General features: G+C 40.4%; 1 protein-coding gene across 1 annotated transcript in view; it reads right to left on the bottom strand.

The window, feature by feature from the left end:
• The window catches only part of MSN (moesin), a 42,575-nt gene that overhangs the window by 14,847 nt on the left and 13,545 nt on the right, over positions 1-14,183 (bottom strand). Inside the window, exon 2 of the mRNA XM_084534233.1 lies at positions 1,569-1,652. Coding sequence (XP_084390359.1) covers positions 1,569-1,652 — 84 coding nt within the window. The remainder of the gene's footprint in view (positions 1-1,568; positions 1,653-14,183) is intronic.

Here is a 14,183-nt window from a genome sequence, read left to right as displayed (position 1 = left end):
TATGTATAGATTAAAAAGTACTACTGATTTCAGTAGTAACACTTCTTAGTTCATAATGCTTTATCTAGAAAAGATCAGAAATTATTTAATGAAAAATAATCATAGAAAGCATTCAGCTGAGGAACATACTCTCTAAAGGAAAACAGTTCACCCTTCGATGAACTTTGAAGTACGTCATGTCAGCTTTATCAGAATATGGTTCCATAAACTAACTGTGGTGGAGCTCCATGTTGCACACATATATTTTGGATGGAATCCAGTACTCACTTCCATTGAACAAAAACTGTCAGACTTGAGACCACAAAGGGCTAAAATACACAGGACCTACTACATAGTAACATGCAGACATGAGAAACCACTTTGCAGCACAGAACCTTCCTGAAAGCATTTTTTGCCTTTCCCATCATGAAAGGGTGCTCTTCACTAACCCCTACAATCTCTTTATTCCACGTACACACATGCCATTTCAGGGCTGGGTTACGGACAGCAATACAATATCTAGTGTTAAATCATCCAGATGAGTATGAGAGAAAGTAGTAGTTTGTGGTTAAGCATCTAAAAAATTAAATTTGGTTTGCTGGCCCCATATGAGACAGCTGACCTCTACGGGTGGGTCAGGCCTTAAGTACCTCACTTCATTAAGATAGGCTCAGCATAGAGCTCTGAACCGCATACATATCTGGTCTGGCAGCTCCTTCATCTTGTATGATGAATCTTAGATTAATGACTTTTCTTTAAGCTATAAACTTATAGCTCAGATTATTCTCCAGTTCGGAAATGCTTGATTTCTTCCTCAGAGTTCTGACAAAGCCTCCACTGTCTATGAGACAAGAATACATCATTTCCTAGTAGCAGATGCTTTGACTGACAGGGCAGTTGCCTAGATAGAGCCTTTGGGATTACAGCAGATACACATAGTGGAGCCTGTCAAAGTTTCAACAGCTGCAATTGATAAAAATCTGTCTTCAGTTGCTCCTAATTTGGAGTGCACTTGACTCCCTGCTTCAGTTTGGGTCAAAGTAGGAGGAAATATGCCTAGTCAGTGAATGAAGAAGACGGCTAAAACACAAAGATGGCCTAATACAATACAGTACATAACTTATCTTAAAATCTCCCTCAGGCCCTGATGAGAGTATAGAATATCACTTGCACTTAAGAGTTGCAGCAATGTTTGAAACACCAGCTAAAGCTCTCCTGTTCTACAGAACACCTATTATTTGAAATCAATTACACAACAGATGCAAGTAAGCCAACCAACAATAGCTTACTAGCTCCCCCAAAAGACTGATTTTATGAGTTATGACTGCAGATATCTATCCAACCCATATTACGAGCTATAGCACCAATTCAGTTTGTTAAAGGCAAGAATAGCTTCTAACACATTTCTAAAGCTAAAAAAATGATGTAGTTTTGAAAAGTGTGCCATTTCTTATTTTGCTAATTTCTCTCAGGATGGATCCACACACTGTCATTTAATCTTTGAAGCCCTTAAGAATTTGCTTGCTGTTGCCTTAACAGAATCACAGCACCAATATCAACTTTAGATCTTCTGCAGCTCCATCACTTACCTGATCAAAGAGTTGCTTTCCTGTAGTGTTGGGCTGGATTGCAAACTCCAGCTCAGCATCCATGGTGGTAACACGCACACTGATCTGGAAAACAGAAGAGACATCATTACAATAGATGCTTCAACTGACACTACACATAATAAGGAACAACATCATTCGCCTCCAGCCAGGGACCTGCTCCCAAGCCTCCATGAATTCCACTGCCAGTGATTATAAAGTCATCTGTACTGCCAGTACAGTGTTCCCAAACCCCATCACTTCAGTTCGCTCACAAAATGTAACCTTCCTGTTTTCTAGTGTAAAAGTTTATCCTATCTGTTCCAATTTATATTCCCATCTACATACTTATACATGAGACAATGATTTACAGCTTATTTAGTTGTATTTCTGAGTTTAGAACAACACCCTGATATCTTTCATTAAAACAGACATCCCAGTTATACGCAACTGGACATTCAACTTCTTCCATGTGAAGGATGGATGTCAAGGAAGTCCCCAGATGCATTAACAACTCAGACTGCTGCAGAAGATGAGTGAGTACAGAACAATATTGTTCTAGTCTCCCTGGAGATTTTAAGAGATTATAAAGCACAACCCCTGGTATACTCTAAGGACTAGTGGTACAAAGCAGACAGGATGCAAGGATGACTTCATGTGCTAAGGCAAAAAGGATGCATACTGAACTAACACACACATTAATATGTGCAGGCACTTCACAAAGAAGTAGAAGGATCGCTACGTAATTGCCTACTACCACCCAGTTCTTTCAGGGAGTGAAAAGTTCTTTCAGGGAGGTGAAAGATCTCTAAACAGTGAGGAAATGGTTATGTTGTCACTTGTTACACAGTCAAATTTCATAGCTGTAGATGCCTACACAAAAAAAAGTGAAATCATGAATCTGCACTAGTTAAGTTTAAATCAAGTGCTTAAAGAGACCACCACATCCAAACACATTTTGACTTTTCCCAAAAGCCTTCTTGAACCTACTTGGGACTAGTCATGCCACTACTTGGTATAATGATAACCCTTGGTGATGAACCATGGAGTTTTCTTGTTTTAAGTTCAGCTCAAACTCTCAGTATATGCTATAAGAAGTTAAAGGTAGCACAGCAAAGCTGAAGTCATTAAGAGCAGCTGTGCACAAGGAAAACTATTTAGACATTGCTGTAGCAAAGATCATCAACAAGCACAATAGGAATAAATTGATTTTGAAATTTCTGAACCTTTTGACACAAAAGAAGTCAAACTGCAAAACAACCATCCCTTAGAAGTAGTAAGGAAAGAGAAAAAGGTTGGTAGTTTGTATTGAAAAGTAAAAGTCAAAGTATTGAAAGGCCACAATAAGGTCTCCCTGGAACCTTTTCCAGGCTGAACATGCCCAGCTTTCTCATCCTTTCTTCATAGGAGAGATGCTCCAGCCCCCAATTATCTTTGTAGCCCTCCTCTGGACTCGTAGCAAAAATCATTCTCCCCAGATTCTAGATGGTTGACAATTTGTTAATTTCACAGTGCTTCAGTGAACCACAAATTCAACTGCTTGCTAGCAGGGCTGCAAACCCCCAAACCATCTTTTCTAGTTGTAATTGGAAGCACTCTTTTGAACCAGGAGTGATGGCTTCTAAGACTGTCTTGCCTAGGCCACATACCAGCAGCATGAGTAAAGATGTCCATAAGCCACCTAAGAGGGGTTAATTAAACTACTCATTAAGCAAGAATGTTGCTTTAAAGTTGCTCCTGTTCACCTACACCACTAATGTATCAGCTACCATGAAAAGAAATCGTCTTTTTGCTCCACTGTTTATGGGATTAAAAAACAAACAAACAAAACAACAGTAGCTATCTTGGCTGATAACATCTGTATAAGTGATTGAAGGTTAAAGTATCTGAGCACAGCGGAAGCACCAGAAAACAAACATTTGTGGCAGCTCTTTGCAACTAGTGCCTGAATAACTTTAAAGCTCTTCATCACAAATTTTAAAGTAGAGCTGCTTCAGTAAGCATCATCACAGAATTGCATAATTCTTGCAGATTTGTAAGATTCAGATCTTTGTTAGCACAGTAAAATACAGACCTATACTACAACCAGTACAATTCCTTCATTGTCTTTCACTTAAATGTAGTTAAGCTCCCTGACCAGTTATCATCCTTCAGTTAGTATGTTCAATAATTTGAAATGTACTTTTTTGCTTAGTAGAAGCCTTCTGTGCTCGAGATGAGTAGCAATCTAAGGTTTAGGAGCACTACAGTCTTGAATGGGGTACACACTTCCAGTTTCAGGCTATGCTATTTTAGAAGACAGCATGAGCTAAGATACCACAGGAAACAGCCTTTTTTTTTTTTAAAAAAAAAAAAAAAAAAAAAAAAAAAGAACCACACCCCAGTAACGTTAGCTTCCCTAATCTGAACAAAGTTTTAACACATTAAATAGCAGACTGCTGTTAAAGACCAGGGTGGTGGCGCTTTGAAGCGAGTCCTGGGATGTACCACTGACATTTCATACAGGGCTGAAATGCTGCTGTAAATTTGAGCTTTGTTAAGCCTCATTGATGCGGGGGAAGAAGGAAAAAGAACACACATACGTATGCTACCAAACGGAATTTTTAAGCCAGTGGTGAACTGAAAAAACAAAGTGAGGTTTCCACCATTACAGGTAATGGCAGCCAGTGGTCTGCATTCCCAGTTAGCAGATAAGAAGTTCATTCAGAGCAGATGCAGCTTTACCGGGGTGTTTGTTTTTGTTTTGTTTTTTTCTCATTTCAAGAGCCTAAGTACTGGTACAGAAATACAAATTGGTTCTTCCAGTATGTATAAAAGCCTGAAAAAACAAAGAAGCTTTGTTCTGAAAGATACCCAGGGATCACTCTACTTTTGGGCAGTTCCACTGTTCCCTTAATGGGTTCTGTCTGCAGCTCAGACAGAAACTACCAGAGATCTACAGATTGCTGTAACCTCTGCCTGACAAGTAAATGCCAGGCACTGCATGCTTGCCTTCATTCTCCTCAATCATCTGAAATACTAGTTTCAGTTAAAACCATCATACTGAGGCACACACAGCTGGGTACTGCCCAACACAGATGTTGCATACCCCTTGTGTAACAATGCTATAGCAGAAGAAAGCCAGCATAAGCCAGTCCCATTATAGTTTAGACTCATCCATTTGTCCTGTTCCTTGAGTTACCCTGCCAAAGTGCTTTTAAACCACTAATTTAACATCTGTGCTTACTCTAAGCAAGAATAGTCTCAAGATTCACTAGCATTAAGGTTTTATACTTTTATTTCTAAACCATTTAATGAGGTTTTATTAGAATAAATATCCTAGCATCTACATTTATTGTTTCGTAGATGCATCTCCCCTTAAGAAATAACTGTAGTGTATATATAACAGCTCTGTTCCCAGGAAAAAAAAAAAAAAGTGTCTTCCAAGTAACAGTGCAGAAATGGTTAACCACTAGGCCTGAATTAAGACACTGCAATGACCCTTTTGTCTACAGGTGCTCAAACTTTGCCCCATAAAGACATGCCTGAAAAACTTAATTGCTTTTCCCAGGGGTGAATGTATCAAGACCACTAAGAATACTAGAATACTCTAGAACGCAGTCAAACATGGAGACTGAACAAGACTATAAGAGTCTGATTCCTCATCAACACCTTCATCTGAGAGCGCGCATAACCATCAGTGCATTTACTGTTCTGGCTGCAAACAGAATAAAATGCTGCTCAGTAAGATAATCACCTTGGACTGCTGAGCATACACAGCTCTAGCTCTGTCATTCCAGACAAGCAAGGCACATACTTCTTTGATGCTAGCAACAGGAGAAAACTGTGACAGAAAGACACTACCCACAACTGATCAGATTACAAGCACCAGAGTGGCAGCACTCATTCCCATTCCTTTTTCCAGAACTGACAGTTAGTAAACTCTTTTCTTAAGCTTCCAACTTTCAGGATGTATTTTTAGAGGACTTACTGAATTTCATCAACAACCAATTTACCAAGAATGCTATCCTAATGCAGTAAGTTATACTGAAGCTCTATTTAAACTAACTGAATTTTTATCATCTTAGCATATATAATGCACTCAGTGATGCATCCAAGTGTCTGCAACCCTCAAGTTCTGCTTAGATCTTAAACTAGAAGTTTTACCATGGCAGGTGGCCTATGAATAGGCTTTTGTTTTTCCATTATAATATAATAAAGTATTTTGTATACAAACAGCTAGTTATATTGTATGATAAGCTTCTAGAGAAGGCCATCTTGCACATTACATGAAAGTTTAACTATTGCATTTCAACAGGCAACTTTACATTCACCAACAAAAAAAATACTCAAGGAAAAAGCCCATATTTAACTGATTCATTTCATAATGGCTACAGGAAAGAGATAGAAACCTAGCAACTCTTCCTCTTCTCTACTTGAGGAATTACCATTGTTTTTACCAGTCTAAGCACAGCTACAGATTGCCACTACCAAAGCATATTAAAGCACTTCCTGTAGCCAAGGACAGTGGCTCAAGGAAGACCCCCTGCACAAACAGAAGCTCTTGCATGGAAAATACACTGTTTTAGCTCCAAGAGCAGTCAAAGAAAGCTCTTTTTGGTAGAGAAAAGCTTTTGTAACAGCACCCTCCTCACATGGTGTCTAGCAGACCATGGGAAAAAGGCATAATACCAGTACCATGCACCCATCTGCAACGTCTTTTCAGAAACATTAACATTGCCCACCCATATATCCTCAAGTTCCACTTTTTTCTTTTCACTTTTTGTGGTACCACTCAGATTCCCAGTAAACTAGCAGCAATGATCATCAGTTCTCTTCCAGGTCTCTAAATGATCTTTACTAATAACCTGCTATAATTTCTTCCTAAGATGAGAGTTTGTAGTTGTATATGAAAGAACAAACAGGAAGGACTGATACCATCACACTGAATAACAGATGTATTACTTGTACTAACACCACAGTGTATGAAGCAGTGCAAGAGGTAGAACAGATAATTCTGTTTGTCAGATGGAGACGGGAACAGAGCACTAAGAAATTAATGTCAGAGCAATAGGTAGAGTCAGCACAACAGAGTATCAACCTCTACAGAACTCTGACCCTGAGTTAAAGCTTCTTTCCTCCCTGGATTTCCTGAATGCAAGGAGGCTGTTACACAGTACTGGTCTGGAGACCTCAAGCTTCAGATACTGTTTTCCAGGTTCAAGCCACCAAGTGGAATATTTCTGGATAAAGTGGCGTAACTACAACTAGGGAAAAATATTTTTTTTATTACTCATTTGACTGTCAAAGAAAAGAAGTTAAGAAGAAACTGCTGGCTAGCCAACTCTTATAGAGCATCTGTTCAACCAACAGTTGATGCAAGTAAAGATACTGGAACTAACACCATGCACAAGTGGCACAAGCTATGACTGAAGAAGTGCATTATATTCAACTGAAGATGCAAGAGGAACTCAAGATCTCACAAGGTACCCCAGAAATCTAAAAAACTTTCCCAGTTTTGGCTTTCAGCAAGACTAACAGCAGTCTCATAGGTATAATTAGAATCATGTCACTATCTAAAAAAAAAAAAAAACAACACTTTTCTGAGGTGACAAGTACTTCTCAGGGCCACATATTCCACTCCCTGCTGCAGCCACCTAACATGGACCCTGCCACCTTACATGCTTGTGGGCATGGTACCCTGCTGGAAGGACAGGAGTCACACACCAATCCACATAGCACCTTGATTTGCCTCTAAGGAGCATCAGAGGTAATGACCCCCACCTGCAGCACCAGCAATACTCACAGACATCTGGCTCTTTTCCGAGTACCAGCGCTCTTCTGAAAACAGTCCTGGGTCCTTTGTGTCAGGGTGAGGCTGGACTCAGGTCATATGAAAGTGCTTGCAATTTCTAAAGGGATTACATTTAATTAAACCAGCCCCCTTCCAGCAGTCTTAAAGGGCCTTTTCATATCCCTAAGTTCATCAGGAGCAGAACACCAGCAGGGAGCAGGCACACCCCAGGTGCCAGCCCTGGCCCTGCCAGGCTACAGCCCCCACTGAGAATTAACCCTGCAGATGGCTCCCCAGCACTTCACCACTCTCTCAGCTACCTTTCTCCCCATTCAACTGGGAAATGGCACTACTCACTTGACTGGAACCATAGGGATCCTAACATGGCCAAGGAAGGTGCCCCATTCCCACTCCACTGTGACCGTTTGAATAGAGTCACCATAATAAAATGGAGGAGGAAGCTTGCCCACCTTTGACGTACTCAGTGCCAGTGAGACTGAAGTATTACTTAAGTGGTACATAATATCCCAGACACCAATTCTGTCTTGGCCTTGTTTTGGAAGGAATTCACACTTTAAGGGATTTCTAGTGGTTTTAGAGCAGACTCTGAAGATAAAGAGCTGATGTTAAAGAAAAATTCAGCTGCCTTCCACATATATCTCTTAGCCATCTACAGATAAAACTGAAAATAGACACAAGCAATCATCATTATCCAAAAACATTTCAACAAGTAAAGATGCCGCCATAATTGTTGTAATAGGGAAAAAAAAATGTCCTTTCCCCATCCATCTTCTGTTCTCTTTCCACATTTGACAGCACAGCACGTAAGCTCATTTTACAGAAGTAATAATCAGTTAGAACTATTTTTAATGTCATTTCCAACAAAACCATACAGATTTTGAGTTGACTGTACCTTTCAGTGATACACTAATTATAAATGCATCCCAACTTCCTGCATCTGCTGCATACTAAGAAGCAACCCATGACAGTCAGTTATAGACTGTGGCTCACTTTTCTGAAGGTACTGAAATGCCTAAGGATCTTGTAAGCATACTGCCTTTCTTTAAACCACTGTTTAAAACTAGCTTAATATTACAAAATTCAGACTACTTTAGACAAACGAGACATAGCTGTCATTACTGCACAACTGTAAGAGTTGGACTCAGTAAGAAATAGCAGGTTTACACAGATCTTACAGGAAAGTTTCACTTATTGTTTTGCCGAATTCCACACTACAGTGTTATCTACTGAGGAAAAATTCAGTTCACGCCTACAGTAAAACTAAATTAAAAACACCTGCAGAGGGACAAGTGGCTTCCCTGTAAGCAGCCAGATACAAAAGGAACAACGGACTACATATTTGGATCTCAGTTAATGGGCTCAGTTGCTGTCCAGGTTGAATCTGACAGAGGCATCAAGAGCTGTTGTCTGTAGGCTATGAAAGATGCTCCACTTACTACCTTTAATAACAGATATTTTGCTGCTCTGTTACCTTATCCACCATCACCATCCTTGTAGGATGGAAGGAGACCATACATGCAGTGTGCTATGAAACATCACTGGGCTCTAGACCAAGAACGTGAGAAGCTGGCAGCATCCTCCAGACCTCACTGGAAAGTGCATATTGCTGCTGAGTGACCTAATGTGATCTGACACAAGTCCTCAAGGAGAGTGCATTGCCACTGGCTTTATGTGCATAGCCCTGTGGTAACATACACAGGGTGCTGCTGCTCTATCCTAGGTATAATCACAGAATCGCGTGTTACATGTAAACACATGTATTACTTAAAAAACAACACATTTCTTAATTTGAAAATCAAATGGTAGATGTGCTTGAGTCCCTTCAATAAAATCTCATACTTAGGTCAGTATCTGAACTGAAAATGATAAAAGAACAAATCATTTGAATTGCAGCAAGATTATTATAGAAAAGAAAGTTGGGTGAATAGTAAACTGAGGAAAAGCTAGGAGAAGGCACCCCATGAGCTCACATCTCCAAAGGACACAGTTACTGGTAACTGCGGTACCCTCTGAAGCCACTGAAGGCATTGTGAGCCGTGTGCTCAGCCCCACTTCCATGCAGACCAATCTGGAGGCAGGCACAGGTTGCAGCTGCTGGAGCTCCATTTGACTGTGAAACGCTGTTCTCACAGGTGCAAGCACCAGCAAGCCAGGCTAGAGAAGTGATATGGATACATCTAACTAGATTTAGGCTCAAAGAGTCCTGTTCCCTCTCCATGAATAAGCACAGCAACGAGCCAGATCAGTTCCAAAAAAACACTGTAGAACCACACATCAAAGCCACATGACAGCTGAAGCCCCCCTCCACTCCTTTCTCGGTCTCCAGTCAGGCAAGATGGTCTATGTGGGCAGCAAGTTGCAGCTTTCACACAGATACTGAACAAAGTTGTTGAGAACAGCAAGACTATGAAGCTGCCACAGGAAATGAGCTGCAGTGACAGCAGTGCAGATTGAGAAAGTTCACAGCTTTGAAGAGTCTACTTGCAAAAACTGAACCGAGAAAGGGTGGAGCAGGCATAGCCTGAGCAGGAGGAAACCAGACATGCCCTGACACAAGTACATGTCTGACAATTTGTCTCACTTCAGCAGAGACACAGGAGGAGCACTGACAATGCAGAAAGCACTCTCTGTAACTTCCAGCAAAATGCACCTTTCTGGATGGATTTAGCACCACTGGTGGGGCAGGGGAAAAAGCTGGTTACAACACACTGACTAATAAAATAATAGCTACACTATGGGTTACCCACTCTTCTAAAAGACTTCTGCGTTAGTCTCCAAGTTGTAGAAGTCCTCTGCCCAACACAGAGCTTGGAAGAATAGATAATTTTTGCTTTATCTAACAAAGGGGTTCTAAATAAGCCGATTCCAGGACCACTCTAACAGCATTTTCTTTCCAAGTCTTCTCACAGGATTTATAGCAAGCATTGTATCCAGTGGTTGAAAGAGCCAATCCCTGTTCTTGAATCAGATGAGAAAAGACTGAGGCTGCACCAAGAATCTGGTAAAATATGATGTTTTCAAAAAAGGAAACTGAGCGATTTACCCTAATACAAACCCTGTCAAACTGTAATGTCAGTCCTAAATATTAATTTACTTAGCTGTTACCACAAGAGATGATTTTTGAACCAATGATTAAAATGGCAAAAATTGTTTGTCCACTTGAACACAAGAGTAGAATTCTAGGATTATCTCTACCCCCCTCCCAACCACCTTGGACTCACCAAGAGGCCTTGCAAGTCTAACTCCACAGAATTTATATGTTAATGACCAATGTTTACTATACATTTAATCCCCTACTTGTCTACTATGTGGAAAAAAATCAGGCCAGTTAATAATAATGGTACAAAACACGTTCTACCTGCATGAGTTTTGTCTCTATTCTTTATTCTGCTCTTTCAGCAGATTGAGATACATACTATAACCAATAACAGTTCATCATGTTGGCAAACATCTCTTCAAGACCTTTCTTGACACATCATGGAACTTTCTAGCTGAAGAGCTAGACCTCTATACTTACTGGCCCAGCAAGTAGCCATCTAAGCTACACATTCATGAAAATACTTATCACAGTATAAAAAATAACTCTTTATTAGACTTATGGTGGCAGGAACACAAGCTGTTCACTGGAACTGCGTGCAACAGGCTTAAGAAAATAAAGCACTGAAAATAAAGATTGAGTTACATGAAGAGGCCTATCAGTAAATGCCCCATGCTGCTGGTTCTCAGCAGAACAGCCTTTTATCGGAGAAGGTCTACCTATCTGCAACACTGAGCAGTACTCCAGAGCAGTAGCAAAAGAAACTAGTTACCATGACTGCCCCCATCAGCAGAGCTACAACAGACAGCAGAGACAAGGCACAGATTTTTTTTGATCTTTTCTGTACCAATGCATAGCGATAGGTTCATGGACAAGATACTCTACATTTCAATTCCTCCTTCTCATGATCAATTTCTCACAAATCTATTATGTAAAAGTCATAACAATAAAATGCAGCAATAAGCTGTATCTTACAGCATCAATTCTAGCATTTAAACACGTATTGCTGCTGCATTATTTCCATTTTCCATTACTTCCATCCTTTCCATTATGAAATGAGCTGGAGTGCTCATCCCCCAGTGATAAGAAAAATAAAATTCTTCCCTACAGCAAGGAGTAAACTTTTTTTTTTAAAAAAAAAAAAAAAAAAAAAAAGCAGTTTCCTTGAAGACACACTCTGCCGTTGAAAAATTAATGTCTACAGAACAGAGCAACACAGCAGTACTTTGTTGCTTTTCTGGTTCTTGAAACCAAGTGTGAGAAGCCACAACTCGCTTCCTGCTGAAATCCCCCTTTGAAACTGATCAATACCTGATATTCATAAGGTCCTGAGTACAGGGTAAAAAAGTTGAATGCAAGGAGATCCTGCCTTCAGGACAAGCCAATTAGACAAGAGATCAGTTACTCATATCAAATCAGGAAATCTACTTCAGGCATCCTTATATAAGCTGAGGCTTTACCCTCCATTCCCCCACCCCACAAGAGGCAGAGAACCAAACTTACTGGTTCCAAACTTCAAAACTTATGCTCCAGAGCAGTCCCTTCAAAAACTCAGGTCTTCTTCAAACCACATCCACAGAGCTCACAAGAGGCACTCAGAAAAGCTTCTCCCTTATCCAAAGGGGCTGGCATTTACAGTTGCCTTTCTTTAGAGGCTACCTTTACTGAACCACTCTGCCTCAACTTTTCTGTTTTCTCATAATCAGCATTTCAAAGTCCAGGTTTCTTTCTACAGTGCTACCAAGCATGCACTAGAATGTGGGGCCATGCAAAGCCAGGGCTATATATCAACACTTCTTAATGGGTTGGAGAACTTGGAATTTTAGAACTCCGTGGACATCATTTACCCAGCTTAACTGGTGATCAGATTTGGGCTCCCAGGGAACGTTTATTCCTGAAAAAGTTCTACATCATAAGAAGATTACTACAAAGTAAGTCATTCAAAACAATAAATAAGTTTTAAAATAAAAATTAAAAAGTCACACAGGGAATTTCCCTGCACCTTGCACATCAAGTCTTCCAAAGTCATTAATGTTTCCAAGCTAAAGCTACTTGAATATAATTCCTTCCTTTTCAACCAGGCAGATAGTAACTAGCTACACCCCAAAAGTGGTATTTCAACATTGTGGCTGCTAATAGCCTACAACCCTGTCTGAAGTGCAAACAAGCTTCCGTTTGACAAGAGGAGTTGCGAGATAAAAGCACTAAGCCAGTAAAAGAAGCCACGGGTGGATCCCCAGATTTGCAGTCAAGTACAGATGTTTGCAGGACATTTATTACACAACCTATTCACAAGTTTGTGCAACGGGTCAATTCCTCTATTTTTGCCATTTCCTCTCTCATAAATAGATTCTTCATACATCCCTTTGCTTTCCTGTAGCTGCTCCAAGCCATAATGTTGCCATTCACTATTCCTTTAGAGCTAGTTTGAAGTCAGGCCTTGGAACAACTATTTTTGTATCTGCTATTTGGGCTAGAGACAACATACTTCATTAGTCAAATCCAGAAGGAGGTGAAAAACTAATATGGGGGAAAAAAACTTCCCCCTCTTCCACAACTTTTGCATCAAGAAGGAAAACTCAAAGCAAAGTCTAGCCACATGCAGTTGCCATCGTTCAAATTCTACACTTTGAGGTAGATTTGGGTTTGTTTCGCCTGTTTGGAGTGTTTTTTGTTTTGTTTTGTTTTTTCGTGGTGGTGGTTTGTTTTAACACTCATTTGCTTTGTGCATGTTAGAAGGTGCTGTTCTCTGGAGAAACCGTATATGCCTGTTTTAGCCTTTGTACCGTAATAGTGGGGTTGGCAGTTGTGCTTCACATGTCTGAGCTTAACCACATCCCTCCTTAAAGCTCTTCAATTTAATGGCAGTCAGCAGGGCAGTGGGCATGTTTGAAATGCCAGCAGTGGTATGTGTGACATTCCTCACAGCTATTGCATGCACCCCCTAGACAATCCTAATCACAGGTTACAAACAAGTATTTCGCTCCCTCACCACCACTGGAGTAAAATCTATGCCATACACTAGTGTTATGGCCCTGTCTGTTACTGCAGTAACTTAACTCACAAAACAGTTCCATTACCCCACCCCCACCACCATGGAAGCATATCAGATTTTCTAAGAAGACTTAGCAGCTTGTTCCCCCTTAAACTTGCTTAAGTCTAGTTCTTCCCTTCCAGCAGGGGATTTCCCAGTATCATTTAGCAGCTGCAAAGACAGTGCAAGTGTTTAAAACAGACAAGCCTAGTGGTCAAGATGCATTTCCAAACAGCCAATAAGCTTTCCAAACCTAGCATCCAGTGGATACCTGCCAAAATTACAAGCAGCTTTCAGCTAGAAATAACTCAAAACAAGATCAAGACAGGATGATAACAGTACAAGCGTGATCTGTATAAAGGAATCACATGTACCATAAGTACTTTAGGTTCATGAGCTAATAGACTAAACAAGTCACTCCCTATGTAAAGGTCTTCAAATTCACCTGTGGTTAAGAACTGTTTTAGCAGTAACTTGGAATTTAGGGCAGTAAAAAAAAAAAAAAAAAAAGAAAGCCATGCTCAGAAGCTCCACTTATCATTCAAGAGACTTTTCCATGGGGAGACAGCACAGAGATCACTGCTGTGACTGAGCTCATCCTTCCAAAAGGATTCTCATGTGTGTATGAACAAGTCAGAAATGTGCTTAACTGTTTCACATGCTTCTCTGTTCTTCAACCAAGAGTCATCCAGCACTTAGGCTCACTGATAACAAGAAGGGCAGCTGCACACAGGGGCTGCCTTTTTCAGACAT

Source organism: Aythya ferina, assembly GCF_964211825.1.
Source record: "Aythya ferina genome assembly, chromosome: 13".
In the NCBI taxonomy this organism is placed as follows: Eukaryota; Metazoa; Chordata; class Aves; order Anseriformes; family Anatidae; genus Aythya; species Aythya ferina.
Note: the sequence above shows the minus strand (reverse complement) of the source record. Positions and strands in the feature narration are given on the sequence as shown.